Source organism: Balaenoptera borealis (assembly GCF_965194805.1).
Source record: "Balaenoptera borealis genome assembly, chromosome: 17".
Classification (NCBI taxonomy): domain Eukaryota; kingdom Metazoa; phylum Chordata; class Mammalia; order Artiodactyla; family Balaenopteridae; genus Balaenoptera; species Balaenoptera borealis.
Genome location: NC_138876.1, coordinates 30,531,684 through 30,552,210, shown reverse-complemented (window position 1 = coordinate 30,552,210; position 20,527 = coordinate 30,531,684). Strand labels below are relative to the sequence as shown.

At 38.0% G+C, this 20,527-nt stretch overlaps 1 protein-coding gene across 5 annotated transcripts in view; it reads left to right on the top strand.

Annotated features, from left to right (window-relative positions):
- The window catches only part of OXR1 (oxidation resistance 1), a 452,205-nt gene that overhangs the window by 298,600 nt on the left and 133,078 nt on the right, over positions 1-20,527 (top strand). Inside the window, exon 1 of one of the 5 annotated variants that reach the window (XM_082364291.1) lies at positions 17,078-17,327. The exons of the other annotated variants lie outside the window; for them this stretch is intronic. Within the exon in view, the coding sequence (XP_082220417.1) occupies positions 17,309-17,327 (19 nt within the window). The 5' untranslated portion in view covers positions 17,078-17,308. Of the gene's footprint in view, positions 1-17,077; positions 17,328-20,527 lie in introns of those variants that run through there. 5 annotated transcript variants of the gene reach the window in all.

Sequence of the window (20,527 nt, the reverse complement as noted above, 5' to 3'; positions counted from 1 at the left end):
ACATGCACTCGATTTTTGAGGACTTTACAGAATTTTTTTATAAGTTGACTGATTTTATAAATGAGGAAATCATGTTCAGAGAGATAGCTTGCCCAAGATCCCCCCCCCTTGGTAAGCAGAGAGGGTAAGATTTAACCTTGGGATTGTCTTGCTCCTAATTCTCGCTCTTAGCTATTACTTGTAATCCTTAGCCTACTATCTATCTAAACTGTTTTTCTTCCAAGTATATAAGCAATTTAACCTCCACTGCTTTCAAGACTGGCTGTCTTTGCGTCAGACTATGTGCAACTTACTTCTCTGCCATTATCACCTCTAATCATTGCTGTCCACTGAGGCACTTGGTGGGTGCAGAACCTCACTCTCTGCCCACTTTGCTTCAAGCTGGAAACCCACACTTTCTTCCTTTGACTCCCAAAGCACAACTAAAACAACATTAAGAGTGTGACACACTTTATTGGAGATTGGAGGTGGGGAGAGAAGTGGTGAAGGTGGTTCCTGCAAAGAGCAGGAAACAACTAAAATTCAGTATCAGACACTACTGTCCCTGGGAATTTACCAGCAATTCCTCACGACAGGTGACTTCTTTCTCAGACTCAGGCCTCTGGACACATTGCTGGACCCTCTGCCTTTCTTCTGCAGGTTGTTTCTATAACCCCCACCTGGCTTCCCAACTCTCCAATGCTCCCTCAAACCGGGAAGATCACACAGCTATTTAGCTGTCCATCCCTCGCCAGTCTAGGCTCTGGTCCTATGTTCGTATTTCAATAACTCACTAAGATATTCTGCTAAGCCAAGTGCCATCCACTCAGGATCTCTACCTCCACCTTTACAAAGGACTGCCTGCAGATTTTAAACTACGGTTTTTTCCTTAACGCCTCCGCAGTCAAATTCTCCCACCCTCAACAACCTCAGCAAACCCTAAGTATCAGTCAGGGTTCTCCAGAGAAACAGAATCAACAGGAAACACACACACATACACACACACGCACAATGTAAAAATATATAATCTATCCAACTCTATTTATCTAGAGAGAATTTATTTTAAAGAATTGGCTTATACAATTGTGGGAGCTGGCACATCCAAAATCTGAAAGCAAGCTGGCAGGGTAGAAATTCAGGTAAGAGTTGATGTTGCAGTCTTTAATCCTAATTCTGCAGGACAAGACAGGAAGGTTGGAAACTCAGGCAGGGTCTCTGTGTTGTAGTCTTGAGGCCTAATTCCTTCTTCAGGAAACCTGTCTTTTCTTTTTTCAATTTTTTTGAAGTATAGTTGATATGCGATATTTTATGTTACAGGTGTACAATATAGTGATTCACAATTTTTAAAGGTTATACTCCATTTATAGTTATTATAAAATATGGCTATATTCCCTGTGTTCTATAATATATCTCTGTAGCTTATTTTATACATAGCAGTTTGTACTTCTTAATCCCCTATCCCTGTACTGCCCCTACCCACTTGCCTCTTCCCACCGGTAACTGCTAGTTCTCTATATCTGTGAGTCTGCTTCTTTTTTATGTTCCCTAGTTTGTTGTATTTTTTAGATACCATATATAAGTGATATCTTACAGTATTTCTCTTTCTCTGACTTATTTCACTTAGCGTTATATCCTCCAAGTCCATCCATGTTGTTGCAAATGGCAAAATTTCATTCTTTTTTATGGCTGAGTAGTATTCCATTATATATATATACATACCACATCTTCTTTATCCATTTCAGCTGTTGATGGACACTTAGATTGCTTCCATGTCTTGATGATTGTAAGTAATGCTGCTGTGAACGTTGGGGTGTGTGTATCTTTTCAAATTAGTGTTTTTGGGTTTTTTTCGGATATATACCCAGGAGTAGAATTGCTGGGTCATATGGTAGTTCTATTTTTAGCTTTTTGAGAAACCTCCATAATGTTTTACACATTGGCTGCACCAATTTACATTCCCATCAACAGTGTAGGAGGGTTCCCTTTTTTCCACATCCCTGCCAACATTTGTTATTTGTGTTCTTTTTGGTGATAGCCAAGTGATATCTCATTGTTGTTTTGATTTGCATTTCTCTGATGATTAATAATGTTAAGTATCTTTTCATGTGCCTGTTGGCCATCTGCATAACCTGTCTTTTCTTTTAAGGCCTTCAGCTGATATGGCCTGTCTACATTACGAAGTCGCTTTACTTAAAGTACATTGATTTAAATGTTAATAACCTTCAGTGTGCTTAAGGATTAGTTGAAAAGCTTATGATTCTTTAAAATAGCCTTTACTTTCAGAATCCACTTACCCATTATGCCCCCAACACCTGTATGCAGTACTATCAGATTTACAGAATTAGCATAAGGGCTAAAACCTCCAATGACAAGTTTGGCACCATTGTGTTAGGGGTGAGAGAGCTCCACCATTCTACAGAAATTCTGGGCGTGGTGTCAGTTATTAGGAAAACAAGAACATTTATGAATATGGACAAATTTTGTTAGGAAATTTGTTAGGAAATTTCTGCTGGGAAGAAACTGTCTGGGCGTGATGGTGGTGGTTGGATGGAATAATAGAGATGGACAGTCCCGAATTGAAAATCCCAGTGTTGGACAAAGCTCTACAGTGTTGAACAAAACCTACCTGTTTCCTTTTTATTGCCTATAAAATAGGAGTGATAATTTTAAGAGCTTTAGTAAGGGTCAAATGAGAAAACTGTATAAATTTTTCCAGCAGAATGTTTCATACTCTTTAAATGGTAGTGTTCTTTCTAGTCAAGGCTGAGTCATAAGAAGTTACAACTATCCAATGCTACTAGATAGAGATGGTAATGATTGGGTAAACAATGACATCCACAGTCCAGGCTTTGTGAACATAAGACTTGGTCCTAGAAAATCATGAGCCAAGGTTGTCTCTCTCTTCCCCTGCTTCCCCAAGGTCTTTGACTTCCATTTTTCTGTGCAAGTCTTTTCCATTCTCCTGTGTATAGACTAGTTTCCCTCCTTATCCATTAGCTTACAGATGGCTTTTGTCGTTATGACTTCAATTAGGCTCTAAGAACATGGTCTTTGAGCTCCAGAATTCATCTCTCAGTTCCAATTTGAGAGAGTATCTGATTGCCCAGACTGTCTGCCCATGGAAGAACAGCCCTTGAGTCAAGTGTCGAGTGGAGACCTCATTATCCAGTCAGCTCAAGGAAATGGTCATGGAGAACCATGTGCCGACATGGGTCCACCTCTTCAACAAGAAGAAATTGTAGACTTTGGTGATATCCCTAGACATGTCTACCACTTGCAGCTGCAGTGGAATCATACCACCTTGAACTTATTCAAGGACTTCAGACCCAAAACCCACATAAAGTGTAGAATGTACCTCCATTATTGTCATCTAACTTCATGATAAATAAATCTATTAAAATTATAGAGCTTAATATGAATAACAAAACTAAAAAGCAGTATACCAACAGGCAAACAGAAACACTTTGTAATCCCCCATCCATACCCCATTCACCACTAGGGTTTCATAGTTATCTTAAAGACCATATGGTTTGAATGTCCAAACATCTGCATATAGACATTCCTTTTGTTCTTCCTTTAAACATGCTTTAGTGTGCTTAAGAATTTCTCTACATGCGGTATATACACAAAACCGTGCATACCATATTTATGGGTGATTTAATTATTTTTTTCAATCATAAATTTGACAATACATGTTTTTCAGCTCTTCCCCGTAGGCTTAAAAATTACCACCATGTAAGCCGGTCCTCCATGTGGTAACACTTTCATTCGTCATTCCAAATGGAATATAGCTATTTTGAGTTATAGATGGTGCTGACTAATATTTGATCTCATTAGTTTAGTTAATTATATTGCTAAATAGATGTTAGAGCAGCAAGAGTTCTTACTAAGTTTAATTTCAAAGACTTCTCTAAGGTTTATGCAACCAATTAGTTTTAGAGCCGAAATACTTGGACTTCTATTCTTGCTCTTTCTCTCCCCAGTTATTTATCTATAAGGTTTGTTGTGATCCACAGTCATGAACTGCTGAGTTATTTGAAAAACATCAGCTGTTAATAGCCAAGAACTGCAGAACAGGAAAGTACGGCTGTATCGGGACAAGGTCATTGCTATTAATGGAGAGAGACTGCAAAACTTGTTTCCTGTGTTCATGGTTTGGTACCATCTTTTAACAGGGAACAAACACAAAATACATAATTTGTTGGACAAATATGCATATTTATGTGAATTTTAAAAACACTTAGGTGCCACCATCTTTCCCCTTTCTGTCATATACAGTATTGTTGACGTCCTCTAAATTAGGTATGATATTGGTTTTCAGCTTTTTGTAAATTTCTATGGGTATTGCTCTTACTAAGAAGACTTACAGCATTAAAAATCATTGCTTCTGAACTCATCCATTTGTTTTTGTGGAGAGATGTGGAAATTTATGCAGTAACAAAGCTCAGTTGCTTTACTGAAGTGTCGGATTACATGATTTTAAACCAGGGCAAAGAGAGGAAGAGGTTTATTGAATAAAACTGTTTACTGCCTTTCCAGTACACAGCTGATTAACAAATGGTTGTACAGCTGTGTGCAATAAGATAGAGGTAGTCCCTACCTTTTGATAATTGTTACATAAGCTTTTCTTATTTATTCTCAGAGAGTGGTTTTCAAAAAGTTTATGTACTATGATTGAGGTAAGCATTTCAGAAATGATTTAGGCAGCTCATGTTTGTGTACAAGATGTGCGTGTATTTGTGTGCCCTGTGCACACGTGTGTGCATGTGACTCACACATCTCTTTGCACAAAGGATTTGAGGTAGTACAGGATGTCATTCTGGTTAAAAAGCCACATCAGGTTACAGTCAGTTAATAGACCAGAGGCTGCATAATGCTCTCTTCAGCTTAGATTTCTTGAAATGTTACAAGATGAAGGAGGTGAGATTCTGGGACTTTTGATTTGCACTAGGGCAAAATCATTCCTTTGTGCTGAAGGGGAGTGAGAAGAACGATTTCATGGGAAAGGCAAGCTTTTAGAAACGTTTACTGTATAAGGTAATTCATAAAGATAAAAACTCTGTACTATCTTGCACTTGAAAACTACAATTTTTTTAAAAGGAATTGTTTATCAAAATTACAACTACAGGAATTAAATTAAAACACAAGGATAGGGTATGGCTGGCTGTCGGCATTGCCGATCTGGTTTCTGTCTGAGGTCTATTTGTACAGGTCAGGTGTTCTTCCTTCTTCAGCAAGACTCAGCCTAGGCTTACCTAATGGCCTGCTTTAATTGAGCCAACCACCTTCTGGAGGGGAGGAGCCAGAACAGAAATAGCTAGAATTTAATGTGAACAAGGGCATTGCTAAAGACCTCAAGTCAGATAGCTCCTACTTCTTATTTATGTTGAAACAGCATAAACACTAAGCTTCAAGGAATGGCAATTAGTTATTTGTGACAAGGCACTTCTTACATTCCTGGTTGAAAGCAACTAATACAAAGTCATCCTAACAAGAAGACAGTCATACTGTTTTTATTGGGTGCGATTATAATCCATTCTTGTCCCATTATAATGTGATGTAGTTGTCTTTAGATGAGTAGAACTATGTTGAGGAATTTTGTAAAAAACGAAAGCTGATGACTTGAGGCTCCTCACTAGATATTGGGTTGGCCAAAAAGTTCGTTTGGGTTTTCCGAAAATCTTATGGAAAAACCCGAATGAACTTATTGGCCAACCCAATATTTTGGAAGAATTTGGAGGGGGAAATGTAGTGACTAAGAGCACAGGCTTTGGTAGCAGACCAAGGTATGACTTCTCTTCATTTTAATTCTTTGTAAACTGGGGGTAATAATAGGTCCTACCTCAAATATGGTATGTGAACTATTTACCAGATGTATTAGTTTCCTGTTGCAATTGTAACAAATTATCAAAAAGTGAGTGGCTTAAAACAGCACAAATTTATTATCTTACAGTTCTGGTGGTCTGAAGTCCAAAATGCATCTCACTAGGCTAAAGTCAGTATGTGTGGAGGGCTACATTTCTTTCTGAAGGCTCTAGGGGAGGATCTATTTTCCTGCCTTTTCTAGCTTCTAGAGGCTTTTAGAGGTTTCTGGCTACAGCCCTTGGCTGGTGGCCCACTGCCATCTTCAGGGCCAGCAATGGCCGATCAAGTCTTTCTCACATGCATCACACAGGCACTGACCCTCCTGTCTCCCTCTTCCACTTAGGAGGACCCTTGTGATTACACTGGGCCCACCAGGTTAGTTTCCCATCTCAAGGCCAACTGATTAGCAACCTTAATTCATTTCATCTGCATCTCAATTCCATCTACAACCTTAATTCCCCTTAGCTGCTTAAGGTAACATATTCACAGGTTTGGGGGATTAGGACAAGGGCACTTTTAGGGGTTATTATTCTACCTACCACACCAGAGTACCTGCCACAAAGCAACACAGGGAATGTTAGTTTTTGCTATCCTTGATCCCCCATAAAGAAAGAAACCCTCTCTGAATGTTTTTTGTTGTTTAAATAAGAAGACGCCAACTGACCAATGTCCCAGAGACCAGGTGAGTGTAGAACCTCCCACGCTGTGTTTCAACACTTTCTATAAACATAGTTTTGGCACTCTGCCTTTAAAGCTGAAAAAGAACAGGATCGTTATGTCTGACCTAAATACACATGGTCTAGAGCTTTCCTGTTCTCTTCTTTCTCTACACTTTTTCCTTTCTTGAGGATATTTTCTGCAGTGGTATCAACTCACCTGTATGTAGCTGACTCCCCCGAAATAGAACTGGGTGCTAACTTTTCTGTTAAGCTTAAGGCACCACACGTCCAGCTGGAGCTGAGCGACTGCCCCCTAAGAGTCTGTGGGTCCCTGGAAACACCTGAGAATTCAAATGACCATTTTTGACTCAAGCCATCTCTTCCTGCCCACTGGGTGCAAGGGCAACATCACTCTCTCTGCCCCGCAGACGTGAACACTGGGAGTCACGTGTCTCTTGTGCTCCCTAACACTCTCACAAGTCCTCTCCAGTCGTCTTCCTCACTGGTGCTATCCAAGTTCGAGCTTCTTGTGCCCTTGTCTAGACCGTGACATAGCCGCCTGTCTCCTGCTTTCCTTCCTTCACTGATTTATGTCACCGCTTCCAGGAAGTCTCGGGTCCCTCCTCTCCATCTCTTCTGCCTTAAATCAATCCTTCTGCCTTGAATCAGGCCTTCTGCTTTGTAGTAAATCAGTCCTTGTCAGCATGCTGAAGGGCTCAGGGAATTATTTTTAAGCACCTACCATATGGTAGATATTGCACTTAGACATGTTACATATGTTATCTCATTTAATCCTAATTTAATGCCCTGGTAGGTACGTGCTATCTCTCCTTTGTTACTAGAGAGGCAACTGGGGGATAGAGAGCTTTATGTAATTCAGCCAAAGCAACACAGAAAGCAGCAGAGAGAGAATTCAAACTCAGAAGTGTCTGATTTCAAAGCCCCTAATTTTACAGCTTTATACTGGAGCCCCACCATTTGATTTTGTTTTTAAGGTTCTAAAACAGATACCTTATGAAGGTACACCCAAGTTCACATACTTTTGGGGCAAATCTTCCAGTAGCCTAATGACAAACGTATCATGGTTTGGTCATCTTGGTGGTGGTTTCCGAGGGCAGCTAAGGACTGCTATGTGTACTATTTTTTATCAGAGATTTAAGACATATCAAACCTTTGCCTTTGACGTGACTTGCAGATTAACCCAGGTCCATTCCTCATATCTAAAAAAAGAGGGATGGGAAGCGAGGAAGCTATTTGCACAGCTATGGGTGGCTTTGAACGATGTGAAGTCAGGACTATTGTGGAAGTAAATAATTCTGATAAATCTGTTTCTTTTCCATTAAAGATCAACATTCAGTGACAAGCCAAAACACGCTTCTCTTCTTTGACCAAAACACCCACAAAGGAAACAGAAACCAGTTTAGCAACTTTGCAAGTGGGTGCGAAAGGATTCCTATAAATAAAGCCTCCCATTGTGCAGCTCTGGTCCTGTTAGGTTTGGAATGCTGATGGTTTATATCGTCCTACTCTGAACTCTTACTGACAACCTACTGAATTTAGCTCTAGCTGATGCTTTGGTGCGTTACATTTTTTCGAATTATAATTTTGATACTTCTTAAAGGTCACTTTAATCGTAAAGTCTACTTTACAGAATGGACTTTGTTGCCTTCCACCACTACCCTCCATCCTTTCCTTATCAATTACTTTCCTAAAGGGAGAAGAAAAATAATATAACTCAAATTAGCTGATCTTGGGAATTCCCTGGCTGTCCAGTGATTAGGACTCAGCGCTCTCACTGCCGAGGGCACAGGTTCAATCCCTAGTCCATGGAACTAAGATCCCACAAGCCTCGAGGCCAAAAAAAACAAAAAACAAAAAAGAAACAAACAAAAATTAGGTGATCTTAAGAACAGGAAGAATGTTCCCTGGGGGCCTAAGAAGCTTTATTGCTCATAAAAAAACATCAAAGCAAATACTACACAGAGGAGGTCAGTTGGGCAACTCTTTTTTATTCATGTGATAGCTTTGCCCTTATGTAGATGATAGGACTCATAGAATTTAAAAAAAAAAGCTGCAGGAGATGGACTTCAGTAACATAAAGAAATATTCTTTCAAACCTTATTACTTCTTTTATAGGAAGGAAAATGCAAACAAAATCAACTACTTAACGTGACTCTTAGACTTTTGTGTAATTGTGAAAGCCAAACTTAGCAGAAGAAATCAACCTTAACTTGAGAATTAAAAATGCTGTCTGGAGTCATTATTGGGTCAGTAGTCAAAATTGGACTGCAGACAACAATCATATAAAAGTACTCTGTCAATGTGAAATTGACCAAATTGAAAACTGCATATTCATGGGTATGCATGAATATCCCTATTCATGGGAAGTATACACTTGAGTATTTAGGGCCAAAGCCATGATGCATGTAACTTACCCTCAAATGGTTCAACAAATATATACATTATGTGTGTGTGTGTGTATACATATATGTCAGAGAGAGAAGAGAAAGAGAGGGAGAGCACAAATGTAAAACAAATGGGATAAAATATTAACAATGGCTGAATCTAGGTAAAGAATATATGAGAATATGTTTGTCCTAAGCAATATTTATTCACATCCATGAGCAGATTATGTTCAAATCTAAATTTCCAGCTGAGAAGATTATCATAAACTTTAGACCTACAACTGTTTACTAGACATCTACTAGGATATTCCACAGGTATTTCAAAACCAACCTTTCCACAGTTGGTTTTCTAATGCCCCCATTTAAAGCTGAGCTCCCTTCAGTATTCTCTGGTACCAAAATAGGTTCTTTCTTCTACCACCCCAAGCACATCTCCGCCATCAACGCAGCTATAATCACTCAAGAAATCCTAGCTATTCTAACCTGTAAAGTGTCTTCGATTGATTCACTTCTTTCAGTCCCTGCTGTCATTATTGAGCTTCATATATCATATGGATTATAATCATCACCTCCTAAGACCACTCTTACATTCAGGATGTGTCCCCCTCCAATCCATCTCCTGTATTGGGGCTAATTTTTAGAGTTCAAGTCTGATCTTATTAATGCTCTCCCTATGGCCCTCAGATTAAAATCTAAATTCTCAGTGTAATTTACAGGACACATGAAGGCCCTGGTTCCTGCTTATTTCCCTAATCTCATATCTCTCCTCTCTCTGTACCATAATTTATCATATCTTCTCCTGTAGCATGCTACTGTCACACTGAACTTCTTGCAGTTGAAGCTTCCTCAGCAGGCCTTTTCCCCTGTAGTCTCTCTGCCTTGAGTACTTACTTTCCCTTTCCCCTGTTCCCATCTACCTTTTCAACACATGATCCTGTTTGCCTAATTTATTTCTCTCTTTAAATCTCAATTTAGACAACATTACTCTAGGAAAGACTCATGACACCCCAAGTCTGAGCAAATCAGTAATTAGAAGCAAATTTAAAATAAAATAGCAATAGAATTATTATTATGAATACATATTTTTAATCTAGCATAAAGCATGTACACATTCATTCAGTCTAAACCTTAATAGGTTTTCCACAAGTACTCATTGGACATCTGTTATATGCCCAGCAACTTCTAGTTGGGCCATTGAATAGATATTACTTGGTCTCCTTCAATGTTCCAGACATTGTTTTGGTTGTGGGGACTATAGCAATGAACATTCTTTAGAGCTTAAATTCTAGTAGGGGGGACTATGCAGAAACATATAAAGGTATCATATCAGTTAGTGATGTGTCATGAAGGAAAAAACATGTAAGGGGGTGCTTCCCTGGATACTGTAGTGAGAAAAGACCTCTCTAAGGAAGAGCTATGTGAACAAGGACTTAAATAAAATGAGGGAGCAAGGTCAGGCCAATGTCTGGGGAGAGCATTCTAAGAAAAGGGGAACCACAAGTACAAAAAGTGTTAGGACAGGAGCATGCTTGGTGTGTTCAAAGAACAGCAAAGAAGCCTGCATATGTTAAACTCAGTGAGCAAGAAGGGGTGATGATGGGAATGAGTTCTTAGGCCGGATCCTGTGAGTAGTGAATCCACTCTGTCAGGTCTGATTTTGTCTGAGTATTGATTTCAGTTGTCCGCATGGTTCTCTACTTTGACTGAGAACACAAACTGGATTGCATATTGTGGGGAAGAAAGGATATTGGGGACCAAGGACAATGGGAGGAGAGTCCCATCTAGTTCAAAGATGTTGCCCTTAAAGAGAATTAAAGAGCCAGAATTGGACAGACCCTGGAGAACTGTAAGGGTGATGTCAAAAGGTGCTCTGCTTAAAAGCCTAAGTACCTCCCTATTGCCCTCAGATTAAAATCCAAATCCTCAGTATAATTTACAAGGCACAAAAAGATTCTTTCAAGCTGCTGGAGCAAAGCCTTTGTTCCATATAAAGTAGCAGTGCTGGGCAGACAGCCTGGACATCCCAAATATCTTCCTTTTGCTGTTTCCCATCCCCATTCTTTCCTGACTATTCCAAAATTAGCTTTGTCAAATCTAGGCTTTTTTTTTTTTTTCCAGCCATTAAATGGTGATGGAGAGTACTTTTGCTTTTGAACTATAGAAATGACTTTTGTCAGGAAGTGTAATAGATTGTTTTAAAAAATAAAATAATGAATTCCAGTTTTTACATCAATTTCCAGCCACATAGTCTAAATAGATCAAATATAGTATAATTTTAATTTCTACACTACATATGGTAAACATATGTGAAAACAAAAGCTAAAAGGTTATTCTGATTTTCAAGAGGACTAACTTGTTTCTGACCAACGTGACTGAGAGATCTTGAATTATTTTCTTAAATGATACCTATTCCATTTCCTTTTCTTATTAATCAGTCACTAATCATTTCATTGTTTTTCTCTTTTATAATCTTCTGCTTGATCTTTGTTGTTTCCACTTCTCAATGTCCATAATCTTAATGATTGTCTCCCTTTTGTTGAAAAACAATTGTATGGCATATAATTCATATCTGGGGAAATTTTTTAAATTAATAATTATAATAAAGTAAAAGTTTAAGATGTACACTATTAGACAATGTCCAAGGCACCACTGATTTGTTTTTAATATTTATTTATTTATTTATCTATTGATCTATTTATTTATTTATTTTTGGCTGTGTTGGGTCTTTGTCGCTGTGCACAGGCTTTCTCTAGTTGGCCACGAGCAGGGGCTACTCTTCATTGTGGTGCACGGGCTTCTCATTGTGGTGGCTTCTCTTGTTGCGGAGCACGGGCTCTAGGCGCTGCGGGCTTCAGTAGTTGTGGCACACGGGCTCAGTAGTTGTGGCTCACGGGCTCTAGAGCACAGGCTCAGTAGTTGTGGCGCACGGGCTTAGTTGCTCCACGGCATGTGGGATCCTCCCGGACCAGGGCTCGAACCTGTGTCCCCTGCATTGGCAGGCGGATTCTTAACCACTGCGCCACCAGGGAAGTCCCAAGCCACCATTGATTGATGTAACTATTTTAATCAAACACTAACTTTAACATAATTCTTTTAGGCTATAATAATTTTCATGTACTGTGTAACTTTTTATGTGTGGAATCATTCATTTTCTTGGTTAGACTTTATTATAGGAGCTTGAAATCAAGCTTAAAACTCATTTGTCATTATGAACTGAGGGTTTTTTTCCTTTATTTCCTTTCTGCATCTCTTTTCTTATGACAATTTTGAAATTTCAAAATCAGATAGTTAAGGAAAGCTTTGTTTTGAAGAGTTCATCCTAATAAATTTCTATATTATAAAGAATGTTGCATTAACATGGCTTATCTTGATATGGCTGGCAATATGTGAAATACCTACATCTACTTTTATAACTTTCTCTTTATAATGATAATTTAACAAGCTAGCATTTATTGAGAACTTATTCCATGCCAAGTACTATTCTGAGTTTCTCTTATGTATTAAAGCACTTAATCCTCATAGCAGCCCTATGAGGTAGGAAGTATTAAAATCCTAGTTTCACAGGTGAGAAAACTGAGAGGCAGAGAGGTTAATAATTTACCCCAGGCCTCATGGCTGGAAAGTGGAGGCTGGAACCCAGGCAGACTGTCTCCAGAGTCTTAACTGTTGATCACTCTGCAATATTTACGTTAGCTGATACAGCCCAGAGAAAGGAGACAAGCTGACCATTTAGTGCAGATTGCTGAGAAATATAACAGGAGGGAAAAATAGAACAGAAATTGTGCTCCCTGCTCAATGCGAGACATTTTTCCCAAGGGAAAAACACAGAACTTGGGGCTTTTTTCCCTTCGGTCAGAAAGTATGTTCACAAGGAGAAAGAAGAAAATTAAAAAGACTGTGTATATCAGGTTACTGAATCGCCACCGTAACTCCAGTGTTTGGCAAAGGCTTCCCTCAAACACTAGTTGCTCAGTAAACAGCATTAATTTTGTTACGTGCTACCTGATCTGGTTTGGTGAAAGCTCTTTTAGGCAAACTAAACTTATAGGAATTTTGCGAGGCATTTATTTCCATGAAGACTAGTACACTTGAAATACCCTACGTATACCCAACAATAATCGCTACTGTAAGCAGTTCAAATTTTCTTTTAAAAATCACTCTTAGACACCCTTTCTCTTCTAAAAGAAAATTAAATACTTGATAAGTAGCCTTTCTCCTAGAGGAGTGGATGTTTTCTCTCCACCAGGGAACATTGCCTTTCCTTGCATTCATCCCCTGGGAAACCTTTGTTTTAGAACTGACACCACTGATCACTCAGCATCTTAACCACATTTGTTTGGCACTTCACCTGAGGAGGAAAGTGTTCTTTTTGTGTTCTGTAGCATGCATTTTGATAAGGGTGCACGCCACAAGTAAAATTCACATCTCAAGTTAAGGTTGTATCCTTGGCATTGTAATGTGATATTAGCAAAAGTGCTTTTATAATCCTACCTGCCAACAATTAACATCTATAAATAGGAAGACCACAAGATTCTGAAATCACCCAAGTACTGGAAAGACTATTTTTTCATAAATTTTCCTTTAGCAAAGGATCCTATCCCTACCATCTTCAAAAAAAAGTTCAGTTTGAACAAGCCCTAATTGTGTAATCAAGCAGATTTATCCATCTCATAGAAATAAAACAACAAATTTTTACATTTAAAGTCACATTATTTGCTGGAGAGGGTGTGGAGAAAAAGGAACCCTCCTACACTGTTGGTGGGAATGTAAATTGGTGCAGCCACTATGGAGAACAGTATGGAGGTTCCTTAAAAAACTAAAACTAAAACTGCTGCATGATCCAGCAATCCAGAGAAAACGTAATTTGAAAAGATACATGCACCCCAATGTTCATTGCAGCACTATTTACAGTAGCCAGGACATGGAAGCAACCTAAATGTCCATTGACAGATGAATGGATAAAGAAGATGTGGTATATATATACAATGGAATATTACTCAGCCATAGAAAAGAATGAAATTTTGCCATTTGCAGCTACATGGATGGACCTAGAGATTATCATACTAAGTGAAGTAAGTCAGAAAGAGAAAAACAAGTATCATATGATATCACTTGTATGTGGAATCTTTAAAAAATGATACAAATGAACTTATTTACAATACAGAAATAGACCCACAGCCATAGAAAACAAACTTATGGTTACCAAAGGGGAAAGGGAGGGAGGCATAAATTGGGAGTTTGGGATTAACATATACACACCACTGTATATAAAGTAAACAACAAGGACCTACTGTATAGCACAGGGAACTAAATTCAGTATCTTGTAATAACCTATAGTGGAAAAGAATCTGAAAAAGAATATATATATATATGTGTGTGTGTATATATATAGCTGAATCACTTTGCTGTATATTTGAAACTAACACAACTTTGTAAATCAACTATACTTCAATAAAAAATAAATTAATAAGGAAAAAAGTCACATTATAATGAACAATAATGTACTGTATGCAAAATTTTACATGTTAACATGTTAAGTGTTGGAATTCAAATAAGAGACACATATATCAAACACACTTGTGAAATGGTCATATGAAAAGTAACTATGTAAACAAATATCTATATATGTGTTATATCTACACAAAATACGTATGTCCCGGTATGTTGTCATTTGCTCTTTCTTATTTGCTCACATTAGGAATCTGATAAGAACTAGACTGTGTGGTAAGAACGTTATGTTCTTACCACAATAAAATTGAAGAAAAAAAAACCTTTCAATGAAATAAAATGTCTCATTATCACGAATTGATCAAACTACATGATGTAACATATATAAGACAAATCAATCAAGAAGTAAGATAGGAAATACATTTTAAAAAAACTGGAAAAAGAATCTAGAATAAAAACCGGAGGTTATGTAGAAGCAGTGGCATTCCTGACCACAGCACTAAAAATATTTTAAAAACAAGCTTCTTAGCAGCCTGGATCCCAAAGTTGATGGACAGCTAAGAGGAAGCAATGCCCAAGAGCCAGTATTTATTCTTTGGAAACTGTCATCAGATGCCTAATGGACGGTTCTAAGCACAATTAAAAGATTGACTTGGTCTTACAAAACCTTGAAAGAACTACACTTAGCTGACAAGTGAGTCAAATCTAGTTCCTATCAGATTCCTAGTGAAAGCAAATAAGAAAGAGCAAATGACAAAATACTGGGAAATATGTCTTGTGTAGATATGAAATGTATATAGATATGGATATTTGTTTATACAAGTACTTTTCATATGGCCAGTTTACAAGTGTATTTGATATGTGTGTACGTCCTTGTACTTCTATTATTTGAATTCAAACACAGTGCAGATATAGATAGCATTACCACCTATGTGAGATGTAAATATATAAAAACCCCCCTTTTGCATTTTCTGCAGATCCTGAAAACCATATGTTTATGTTTTGTCTAGGGTTTTTTGTGTGTGAGTCTCTTCTTCTAATATAAAGTCTTCATTTATAAAAAGAGCCAGTTCATTCCTGCTTTCTACCTGCTTGCTGTTGTTTCCAGGAGTCTGCAGCTATGCTAAATTACTTGAAGGTGAACATTAGAGCAACTTCAAAACACTTCTGCCCTCTCTTTTTGCTCACCATATAAAGCTGCAAGGATACATTGTCATTAAGTTTCTATACATAGCTAAGTCCACAAAACTTTGAGAAAAAGCAACATCTCCCAGGGTGTTTGTGTGTATAACTAGAGAGTATTAGTTGAAGCACTTTGTAAATGATAAAGCCTTACCTACACGTAAGGCATTGTTTAGCATTAGCATTACTCTTATGTAGAATGGTATCTAGGACTGGAATAAGCCAGTCATATCGTTAAGGAATGGAATAGAAATTAATAGTTGTTAAAACACTTATAGCGGAGTGCCAGGAACTTTACCAGAAGTTTTACATAGGTTGTCTTATTTAATTAATAGCATTCATATGGAATACTGCTGGAACCCTTAAAGGAGCCAAATAGTTTGTGGTGGATACAACGGTAGCTCCATAGAGAAGATTAGATATCATAATTTTCATTTGAGAATGAATTATATTGCCAGTTTATACCATTTTCCTCTGAAATCATGTTGGTTTGATCCGGTTCTTTACTAGCCAATGAATAGCTTATTATGGAACTGTCAGAACTTGGCAAAGGCCATAAGTTCTGTGCTGCATGCAAAATCTTGGTCTTACTGTATTACGTAGAGATGCCAGTGTCATGAACTGGTGGGAATATGAACTCCGTTTTCTTTATAATCATTGTCAGTTCATCACAATGTACTGCACACAGTTTTCAATGACTTGTATATTTTTTTAACTTGCCCCTGGAGCCCGCCTATTTTGGCAGACAGTAGACCTTGGACTTGCAAAGGGTTTTTATCTACTGAGTTGACATTTTCTCTTCCTGATGATAATAATCCCTACGCACCAAATAGAATACAGTATTATCATATGTTTATATCTCAGTGAGCTGCCATTGAAGGATTCCATAAAAATGTGATGACCGGGGAGAATAAAAGGGAAACATCCACCAAAATCTTCTCCAGGATTCTCAAGTTTAAGTGTATGGACAGGGAGTCAAATAGAGCCAGGCTGTGGATGGTGCCATTTGCTTTTAAAGGACTAACACAGAATGTGAATTAAGGGGAGGTGGGGGGCAGGTAGGAAGAGGGAGTTATTATGACTCATTCATTCATTCAGTTACTAAGTTTCCACACTATTATAGGTGCTGTTACGTACTCTCTTCTTGTCCTAACAGGGAAAAAATACAGAAGGAAATAACTGTAATGCAAAGTAGTGTGTACTATATCATGACAATGCAGATGGAGGTTCTGGAGAAAAAAAAAATCAAACTTAGGTTTGGACAGTGAGCTAACAGCATTTAAATATCTGTAAAGGTATAAAACACCAATCAGGTTAGGCCCCAGCCTTATCAGATCTGCTGAGTCTCAGTGCTGTTAGGAGTACATAATAGAGATTTGTTAAAGGTGGCTGAGCCATTGATTCACTTTAAGATAGGAAACGTACAGAAGTTAGATACTGAGTTCTGTTATCTCACTCCATGATAGACTTAGAGGGTCCACTTAGTAGTGTATTATGTAGAGCATGCTGGCACTGTTTCGAGAATGTTCAGTGAACCAAGAGGGAGGCTTACGCAGCCAGGAGGCGATACAGTGGGTTTACCATGTGCAGAAACAGAAACCTTTGAGACTCGAACACTGCCACCAGAGGTCAGGGCCGGGAGTAGAGGGCACTCTTCCAGAAAGGAAGTGTTGTATTACCCGGGGAAGCACAGGAACCAAAATCCCCGTCCTCTCTTCCTGAGAGCAGCACTTTGCTGGCTGAGTAGGGGTTGAAGGGAGGACCTCAGAAATGTTCTGCGCACGTAAAGGTATGTGTAAGTGCTCTCAGCTTTAAACAAGTCATTTTAGAAGGTCAGAGAAAGGTGACTTTGTTATATTTTCAAAATCCAGATGAGCTATATGGATCTGTTGGTTACTACCTCCAGGAAGGGAATGTTTGCTGGGGGCAATCAGGAGGGAGTGACTCTGTTAAAATACTAATCTGAATATAGGATATGAAAAAGACTTTCGTGCAACTACATTATTTGTCTATGATTTGCTGTAGGTGCAGCTGCTGTGATTCTATATGGAGGCCCTACCAGAAATAGATTCAAACATAGTGATATTGGGTCTGTTTTCATGTCCAGTGGCCATTTATATATGTCATTAGTGACTTCTTTCATTCATTCATAGGAAATAAAATTTGTCAGTAAGATTTCCATATTGCCTTATCTTGCCCTTAACTGAAAGGTTGTGCACAACTAGGGTAATGATAGTGATTAAGTCACACACTTATGCGTGTTCTCTGGGTTTCAAAGACTGGTAATGCATTTCATTAGGCTCTCCTAACCATCCTCTTAAAAGTTTGCTTAAATGTCTTTGTTTTCCTTTGGCATTTTATTGAAATAAATCTTTTAGGCTCCACAGAAATGCGGAGGGAAATCAATAGGAGGTTTTTGTCTTTTTTTTTTAAAGTTTTGGTCAAACAAGTCAAAATAACATTATCATTGATGGGTCGACCTATACTTCTAAATGGAAGGCATAAAGATATAAAAAGATCTGAGGCACGTAAGTAACCTCTTTGATTTTTAATGGCGTGCAGCAGATGGAATTTATTATTGACTTTTAAAAATGAAATTGCTCTGCATTATTATTTATTTATAGTTTTTCCTTTTAAAAGAAGTAATTACCATTGCTAGGTTACTTTTTCCTCAATCACAAGCAACTATGTAACAGTATCAGAATGTATAATATAGTTTATCACTTAGTCTTGAAGCCTAATGATGCTACAGGATATTATCCCTTTCAAATTAGCAATAAATTTATGAGCATAATGCATGGCTAAAAGGTTGAGTATCTTTTCTTCTTATTTGGTTAATTGCAAAAGCAATTATTTCACATTACAGGGTAATTTATTTATGAAAATCTCACTGCAGAAACAGAAATGTTTTTAATTAGAAATAAACAATCTAATTTCATTTTTCCAGTTCAGCACACAGATTTTGTGCTTATAATCATAATAATATGCAAAATGCCCAAGTTAAATATTTAGATGATTGGTTTCAGCCCAAACAACTTTTTAACGTTAATCACAGAATCTAAAACTTTTAAGTCATCAAGAATGTTGATAACCAGTCATAACAAAATTTAATTTCCAAGCGATGTCCAATGTTTAAGCAGTTACATTTAGCTCAAATTTGAGAGGTATCAAAAGTGTCCAAGTTTTCAGTCTTTGTGATTTAAACAATATACAAGAATGGAAAATTTTTCAGGGTTAGACTCTAGATGTTACAAAAATGTCTGAAGCCCTTTTTCAAAGCTGTTGTTTCAAAGAATCATTTCACATACAGCCCAGCAATTAATAGGATCAGGAGATCTGTGCGCACAGGATTCAGACCACTCATGAATTTCAGTGAAGCTCCTGGAGAGGTTACACCCCTCCTTCCATTCTTCCTATCAGTCCTCCAAGCCATCCTCCCCTCCCCCAGCTGCTTCCTCCTCTTTATTCCTCTATCTCCTCCTCCTTCCTATACCTCATAACCCCCTGGCACTTGCACACCCAGACATCTTTTTTGCACAGGCAGATTTGTTTTCTCCAACCAGTGGTCATCATTGTGAAACTGAAGGATAGAAATTAATATTTCATATGTAGCACTTAAGCCTCTTCACTGAGATTATGCATTTCGCTTCTTTATACCCATCCATAGGCACTTAACAAATGCTTATTGATTGTCTAGTTAGGTTATATTGTCTAGTTAGGTTATATACCCTCCGCAGTTACCAGTACTATATTTCCTGGATTCTAAGATGTACCTTTTTTCACATTTTGATTTTTTAAAATCTCAATATATCTTATGATCAATGGTGTATCATGGTTTAATTGACAGGGTTTTGTTTTTTGTTTTTTGTTTGTTCTCTTGGTGGTGCATCTTATAATAAATGCAGTCTTGATGAAATATGGCAGTGAAAATTATAGATAAATGTATTACTTGTATAATGTGCTAAATGCTGTGCATTTCACATTCAAACTCTGTAAGAGTATTCTCTTTCTGTTATGTAGCTTATCCATGGCCAATTTTGGTCCCTTCTCAGTACCTTCCTCCACCCTAATTCCCTTGCGCTGTGGTTCTCCCTGTTCTTGGGCAACTGTCTTGACTGAAAACCTCTGGAAAATACTCAGAGAATTTTTAGTAATATAATTACCAATATTTAACTGTAATGAAATGGAAAGGGTACAGTTTTTTTTTTTTAAATAGGAGCACACCATTTTTTGTTTGTTTGTTATTTTTGGCTGTGTTGGGTCTTCGTTTCTGTGCGAGGGCTTTCTCTAGTTGCGGCAAGCGGGGGCCACTCTTCATCGCGGTGCGCGGGCCTCTCATTATCGCGGCCTCTCTTGTTGCGGAGCACAGGCTCCAGACGCGCAGGCTCAGTAGTTGTGGCTCACGGGCCTAGTTGCTCCGCGGCATGTGGGATCTTCCCAGACCAGGGCTCGAACCCGTGTCCCCTGCATTGGCAGGCAGATTCTCAACCACTGCGCCACCAGGGAAGCCCAAGGGTACAGTTTTTTAAAATTAAAGACGTGGTTCAAGTTATGGTTCTGCTCCTTTAAACTGTATGTACTTAGTGATCCAGAATTGTTTTCAGAGTTTCAAATTACATATCTAAAGAATAGAAATCATAAGAATAATTCCTTCATCATGATGTTGTTAGGACGATTTGTAAAAAATATTGGACCAGTAAAAATATTGAATACGAAATGTATATAAGAGCACTTGATAAACCATGAAGTACTGTTCAGCTATCAATTTTAGCATCAACATTAAACAAAACATTAGATGGTTGGGAAGAGGAAAGAAGGAGAAATTATAGAATTTATCCCAAATTAAAGAGAGTAAATTCTGCATTTTAATTATCATTGGAGATGATGATATGACCCATTAACTCACTGCCTGAATTAAAAGGAGAACTGTGAAATCTGTCTTCAGAGAACTTCCAACTTGCAGCGTTCAAGCTATTTTGAGTCCCAGTG